The 7,694-nt window shown below is 33.3% G+C and overlaps 1 protein-coding gene across 1 annotated transcript in view; it reads left to right on the plus strand.

Annotated features, from left to right (window-relative positions):
- LOC132560307 (uncharacterized) overlaps positions 1–5,678 on the plus strand; it is a 44,792-nt gene extending 39,114 nt beyond the window's left edge. The window contains exons 3-5 of the mRNA XM_060224975.1: positions 1,690–1,838; positions 2,947–3,082; positions 3,499–5,678. Coding sequence (XP_060080958.1) covers positions 1,690–1,838; positions 2,947–3,082; positions 3,499–3,748 — 535 coding nt within the window. The 3' untranslated portion in view covers positions 3,749–5,678. The remainder of the gene's footprint in view (positions 1–1,689; positions 1,839–2,946; positions 3,083–3,498) is intronic.
- The last annotated feature ends 2,016 nt before the right edge of the window (positions 5,679–7,694 follow it).

The following is a 7,694-nucleotide window of genomic DNA, read 5'->3' on the forward strand; positions in this document are numbered from 1 at the left end:
TTGTTTTGGCTATGTCGTGCGAGATTATCCATGTCAAACTAGTGGGGCCCCAAAGGGGTATATACAATCAGAAAAGAAAAAAAAACTCATTGTGCAGAAATGCACAGGAATTGATACTTTGTCTGTAAACATTAATATATATTGCACTGTTTATTATGAAGGCTATGTTTAACATCACAGTTGTTATTCTTACAGTAACACCAGTACCGTCATATTTTTTAAAACTTAGAACGAATACCCCCAACTTGGCCCCACCTTGCAGTCAACAACAAACCCTTGTAAATTCAAGCGAATTCCGAATCTGTATTCAGTCCAAGATCCTCCTTCATCTTTCCCCATCTATCGATATCCTGTCTAATATAAATTCTTGCCTGTCCTCTTTTCTGGTCTGACTCCTTCCTGTTACTTTCTGGTACTTTCTGTAAGGTAACTTTTAGGTCCGCGTCGCCTTTTCGAATTTGCGTCTGCCATATTGTTTCTTTCTATGCTTATACACATGCGCAGGATCAGCTTTCGAGCGGTAATGTATGAATTAGATCAGGACCGCAATGTTTACATTCTTTATTTTTTATATATCAATAAAAAATGGTTGAAGTGACTTTTAATTTTAGTAATTAACAGAAAGTCTTAGTTTTGTAACATACTATTGGAAAATAGAACGTTTTATATCTTTTTCTCGTAGCGTTTTTTTAAACATTATAGTCGTTTTAAGACAGAGTAATATACTTTTGCATTGGCTTTGCAAATTAAATCATCCCTTGTAATGAACTATTTCGTCTTTATCTCCGATACTGTGGTTGTCGTTGTTGGTGTCATTTAAAGCTTGAAACGCCAACAATTGTAAAGGTCTGGAAGACATTTTAATTGTATATGTAGGGTAAGGTGTATTTTTGAAAATGTCAAATTTGAAAATCTCTTCCCCTGGCTTTATGTTTTATTACCCCAGCAAGTCATTCACTAGTTTATAAACCACCTGTCAGTTATAGTCCCCTTATTTTTCATTAGTTCACATGTCATCAGTCAGAATTATTCTATCATGTCCGGTCATTCCATTAATAGGTCATCGGGCAATAGTCAACAGACGCAAATATTGTGTCTAGCACATCATAGGTCACGAGAAAATTGTCGATATTTTTCAACTATTTTCCCTGTTGTTAACTAGTATTTCCTTTTGTCAACTAGTATTCCCTATTGTCAACTAGTATTCCCTATTGTTAACTAGTATTCCCTATTGTTAACTAGTATTCCATATTGTTAACTAGTATTCCCTATTGTTTACTAGTATTCCCTATTGTTAACTAGTATTCCTTATTGTTAACTAGTATTCCATATTGTTAACTAGTATTCACTATTGTAACTTGTATTCCCTATTGTTAACTAGTATTCCATATTGTTAACTAGTATTCCCTATTGTTAACTAGTATTCCATATTGTTAACTAGTATTCCCTATTGTTAACTAGTATTCCCTATTGTTAACTAATTATTTCCTATTGTTCATTAACCTGCTTTGCATTTTGGTCACTAATATATACCCCGTCATTCATAATGATTTCCCGTCATTCGTTAGTCATTGCTATGAACTATATCTCTATCAGTTCTGAAGTCATTAGTCAGCTTTCAGAAATAATTTCCATACCGATCATAACCCACGGTATGATATTACATTTTCTCACATTTAATTCCGATAGGAGCTCCAAGCTGGTGGTGGCCGCGGAGTGTATGCAGAATATCCTTGATAGATGTCGAGGAATAACTGAAGAGGAACAACTCTTACAGCGATTGTTTGACAAGGACGAGATTGTCAACACTGTTCGCTTCTTCTGTGATAACCTCAACAGTAAGTGATTTCTGTGTCCTACCCTCAAGTTAGGGACATATCCTATTGGTCTTTCCTACATAAGTGCTAGTGTAGTACGCAACAGGCCATGGTGTTGTCTGTTAATAAAACAAATGGTTTACAGACATATGACTAAGTTCTGACCAGTAGTAGGCCATAACTCATTTAGTAATAATATCGTAATATGTAGACTTGTGTTTTCGAATACCTTGTTATCAATTGATACTTATAAGCTAAAATAGAATGCTTGATATATTTTTTGTAAAAATTTTGTTTTTGAAATCCATTTCATGATGGAGTAGCTGACGTCGTGATTCAATGTTTTTTCCGTTGCTAGGTGCTTCTAAGTAACTGTAGAAGTTTAAGGTAGACTTTAACAAATCTTGCGTCAGTTATCACCACATTTCGCTAATTTGAAGTATGTGAATCCTGATTTGATAAATCACTTTCCTTGATTTTAAGAACCTATAATAAACATATTTCGGGTTAGTTGTGGTCTTGAAACAACATTTTTTGGGAGATTAGCATTGGAAAAAAGTACAGAAACCTCCTGTTTTTAATCATGAAAAAATATGTATTAAAATTTTGAACAAGTTGGTTTCAGAATACTGTCCGTTTTAAGAATCAAACACATATTTCTCGATTCTTTCATTCTTCGCTGTGCATTTTTGAACTCGTAAAATCAAAAGAAAAAAGATTTTATATAATTCATTTTGTTGTCATAGTATTATTATGTTACATTTCAAAGAAAAGGGGAACTGTGTTGAAAAAGACCAGTTATTCCTGAAATGCTAAAGAGTAGTTGGTGAAAACTACTAATTCTTATTATAGATATTTCGACATTAGTAGAGAGGCAAAAATAGAGACAGATTAAATTGTGAGCTCCTGAATTATTCTCAAACAGTCATCACCAGAAAGAAAGTTCAACCTCAGAAAAATATCAACTATGTCCTTACATTGCTTTTGGAAACAAAACAAACAATATTTCTACGATAATTTCATTAACATAACAAATTATTTAGATGGTCTGAAATTTTAAGAAATGTGTGAGCTACAAGAAGTTATTTTTAGAATTAAATGTACTTTACCGAGACTATGTTGTTGACAGTTTATGAGAAACATACAAAGTGCATAATGGACCAGCATGCAGTCGCTATTGAGTGTAGTTCGGAGGCAAAGGAGAATTACCAGTTAAAGATCTCGGCGAATGCTCCCATCGATGTCCTCATTATGGCCACATGCACGTAAGTATATTTACATATCTTGATTATTTAACGCTGTTTTTACACACTATTCAAATTTAATTTATCTCCACTTCTGTTTTATTAATTCTGCTTTCCTTTAAAATGTCTACGGGTAAATGACAGGGTCGCTTAGGATAAATTACACGGTGTCGCTGTGGATAAATGATTGTCACCGTGGGTAAATCAGCTGGTTGCTGTAGATCATCTGAGTCTGTTAATTTGGAGCAATTTTGATATGCACATTAAGTTCAAAAACGAATATAAATTAAAGATTTGTTAATATACTTATGTACAAAGGGCGATAATTCTTGCAAGTTACATCAGTTTATTGTCTCGTCTGGAATGTAAGCGAAACACCTACACATCCTCTCATCCAATGTTTATCTAAAATACAATTTACTTTTACTGATGTTTAGATATTTGGATGAGGCGGCTACATGTTTAACCGGCACTGTGGATCTGCATTGCGGAAACGAGGCTGCTTTTTTCCTAGAAACAATCCTTCTAGGATCTCGCCCACCCGCATGTGGACAAAAAATGCCAGTTTACAATCGGGATGACAACTCTGGAACTAATGATGCAAACATTGTGTCAGGAAAAACGAACTGTTTGATAATTTCGATAATGTTAAGCATGGTTTTCCATTTAAAATGGATGTTTTTATGATAAAGAATAGCCCAAATGACAATTACCATGGTAATAGACTAACATTAATGTGATAAATATATTTGTGTCACATGACTTAATCGTTTAGTCATGTGACAAATTGAAAATACTAATGGTAAGTTTTATAACATATTTATATGATTGTGTGCAATCAAGAAACCACTTATAACATTGTAAATGTCCATTATGAAAACAAACAAAAAAAGGGAGATTTTTTCTGGAAGTGCCCTAACATTCCACTGTAATGACGAAGGTCTGCCGGATAGAGCAGGCCACAGAAATAATGGAGATTAATCAATAACTATGTACCTTGGATTTTGTAACTACAATATAAATATGTACAGATACCATAATACGCATTGACAAGGACAAATACCTGTCTTGTAAACGATGTTTATTCATTGTATATCCGAGCTTTCGAGGCACCACTGTTAAGAACCATCAAACGGGAGGTCGTAAACTACAAATGAAGAAAAGAGAGATAAGAAGCACATTATGATATGAAATAGTGGTTCTTAGCTATAGAGGTTGAACATCTAGAAAGGCTTTGTGAATGTGACATATTTACGTTGTAAAGTACATGATTGTTAGATCAAAGACAGGATCCTGGTGAACTTCGGTATGGTACTTTTCACCACACGGATTTGTTTACTACCTGTTAGCCCGAACCCGTGTAGTATGCAGTAAACAAATTCTTAATAGTTATGGTTTTAATAACGTAATTATGATTAAGTGAAACCGGTGTCATTATAAGTTGTTTATTTATTTGATTTCATGTCATATACATGTTTTCTTTTTTTTTTTTCAATTCCAAAATTTTGGGAATTCCATATTGACAATGTATCACTTTAGTCATTTTCGTGTGCATTTGTTCTTAGCTAGACATTTCTTTAAAATGTTTACTAGTTCATCAGGCTTTTCTAACCGTGCTTGTACTGACATTTAAGTGATGAAATCTTCTTAAAAAAAATTACAAAAAAGAGAAAGTGACAGTTAAATTCTGGAATTTTACAGCCATCATCCGCCTTTTTCTTGTGGTAATTTTTATTGATAATTTGTCAATATTACAACATTAAAGCGCTATGTATTAATTTTTCTGTCTCATAACTTTAGAAGATGATATATACATATGTATGTATATATTTATATATACATATATATATATATATATATATATATAGTGTTATAAATGCAATTATCACGTGATTGACTGAATGACCTATCTGATGAAATACATGCTGGACCGATGTAATGGAATGAGGTGTGTATAATATAGATTGGGACAATGGCAAGCAAGATGGTTATGGTTATTATACTAAATATTTTGAAATTCTTATTAATAGTATAACACAATTTAGGCAATAGTTTAAAAACTTCATACCCTATATTCCATGATCTTTTTCTTATCTGTCAAATGTATTGAACTTATCTCCTCATGACATCCAGTAAAACACATAAATGACAAAGATAGTTTTATTTTACCATAAAAACCATGAAATGGAATTTCATCTATTAGATATAAATTATTACATCTGTGAGACATCCCTTCAATTGAAAGTCGATTCTTTAAAAACACACAGACGTATCATTTTAGAATGATTCTCCATCTCGTTGTGCACAGTCCTATTCCTTATATTTAACAAAGTCAGTTAATTATTGATTCAAGAAATCCGAGCATAACAGGTTACACAAAGAGTCGAGCGGATTCCGGAAGCTGTCTCTCGCATTGATTTGCCCCCTTATTTTCAAAAACATCTGTGATGAAGAATTCGTTGTCTTACGTGATTGCTGATTGTGTTCTGTTCTGTACTGTACTATAAATATTGACGTTTTGTTTGTATAGCCAAGGATGTCTTTATATATAATGATTTTTGATTGAATGACTATTTTGTAAACGCTTTTTCTATAATAAATTGTTCCCAATAGAAAATGTGTGTTCGCATATTTCAGCAACTGCATTTATCATCTTAAGTTGAAGCAATACAATTTGATTTCGTCACTTATCTTATAATAACAAATTCTGTTACGCCCATAAAATCTCGGATCTTTCACTACAATTCACGTTATCTGTTCAAGGGCCTTAAAACGCAGAAATTTATCACAAACGCTGCTGGTATGAAGTCTACTTTTCTTTCATTAATCATCTTTTATAAGTATCATTTACAAGTATGGATTGATCGTTTTCTCCGGTTTACCATCACGACAAGGGCGCAAGCGGTGGCAATTACTATGGAAACAGATGAAATGGAGGCAGTGATGGTCAGTCAATCCGTGTTGTCCGAATTACTATAGGGTTCATACTTGTCGGTTTGCATAACTGACTATGAATGGTGTGAATAAGCGGGCACCGACACTGAGTGTGATACTAGATGCTGGTACAATGAACGTCGCAAGCTTTGGAATGTTAACTACCCACGTGGAGCAAAAGTATCAGCCTTTTTTGGACCATATAATGAGTCGTAATCATCAGACAATACCTGAGAGGTCTGTAAATTGTTTATCGGTATTTTAGATGTATACAATGTTTTTCGCGGTGGGCTCACTATGGAATTTTTACCTCTAACACGTTTTCTTTCCTTCAGTCTAATTAAACACACAGCACAATGGACTACATTCATGAAACGAACAAAATGTCACACGTTAAATTTTGAAAACGTCTTTTCTTACGGAAGAAGTTAGATACTTAATGATTCTTGTGAATTGTCTATATTTTATGACAAACATCCAATCTCGTTTTAAACACCTATTCAGAGTATTATTTTCAATACTAAAAAATACTTACTCAACTTTGAATATAAATGATAATTCTATTGATAAGGCTGCATGAAAACCATACACTTCACTTTCTAGATAATTCTATTGTTGTTTCAGTGACAAAGAATAATAAAATTTGAAGATTTATATTTTTTCGTTTAAAAAAGTACTTTTTGATCTGTGCACACACAGAGACAATTTGGCCCCAGAAAGGGAATCACCATAAGTGAAACATTACAAAAATGAATTTTGTTGACATCCTTAAAGTTTAATTACACCTGCAATTAACTTTTCATGAATATCATATCTATGATTCCTAACTTGTTTTAATTACTTGTGCTCCAAATATTGGTAACAATTGCAAGTTCTGCTATATTTGCTGTTTTGATGTGAATGTTGTCTTCGCCGTTGGATTCGTTGGTCATTCATGAAGATATTTACAAAAGTAGGGGAGATAACTTCACATTGGTAGACTAATTGAATCTTTCACCCTATGAAAGGTGAGATACAGAAAACTCATCAAAACATTGAAGTGACATCATAGAATAGACAGCGGAATTCCCCTGTTTTGAAATAAGACAAGAAAATCTCAAGCTTGTAAAACGTCTATACGCCTGTGTGAGGTAAAGAGAATCAATAACCGTTAAGATTGTCCTTGGTATAACGGTGTTTACGCTAACATGAATATTCCTGTTTCCAAGGTAATACCGGAGATTAATGGAATCTTTCATTCCCTTTAGTGTAAGATAGGTATATCTCAACTCGTGAGGAAAGATTATTAATTTGTTAAACACAAGGCTTGCTGAGAGAATCTAGCCCGATGTTAAAAAGACCATAATAGACCAAAAAGTGCTCCATTTTGCTTCTGCTAAACCTAGAGTTAAAAGAAATGTGTGCCTTTAACATGTTTAGGGTCATCAATTCTTTTTTCATGTGAATCCATAACAACACATAACAACTATCACAATTGGAGTTTGACATGGAATTTGTCAGTGTTATTATTTCTTTATACAAAGATATGTTAAGTGTTGCTATGCATCAAAGATTCGTGTCAAATACATTCAGGATATACCAGGGTACCCGTCGAGGGAAATTTATCTGCCCTTGATTGTATTCAGTTTATATCACGATCTGATTAATGACAATTTTCCACACTGGCTTATTATCTATGATATTAATTTCATGTGTCCTA

This window comes from Ylistrum balloti, unplaced genomic scaffold (genome assembly GCF_031769215.1).
Source record: "Ylistrum balloti isolate Yb309-2 unplaced genomic scaffold, AGI_CSIRO_Ybal_v1 Utg371048, whole genome shotgun sequence".
In the NCBI taxonomy this organism is placed as follows: Eukaryota; Metazoa; Mollusca; class Bivalvia; order Pectinida; family Pectinidae; genus Ylistrum; species Ylistrum balloti.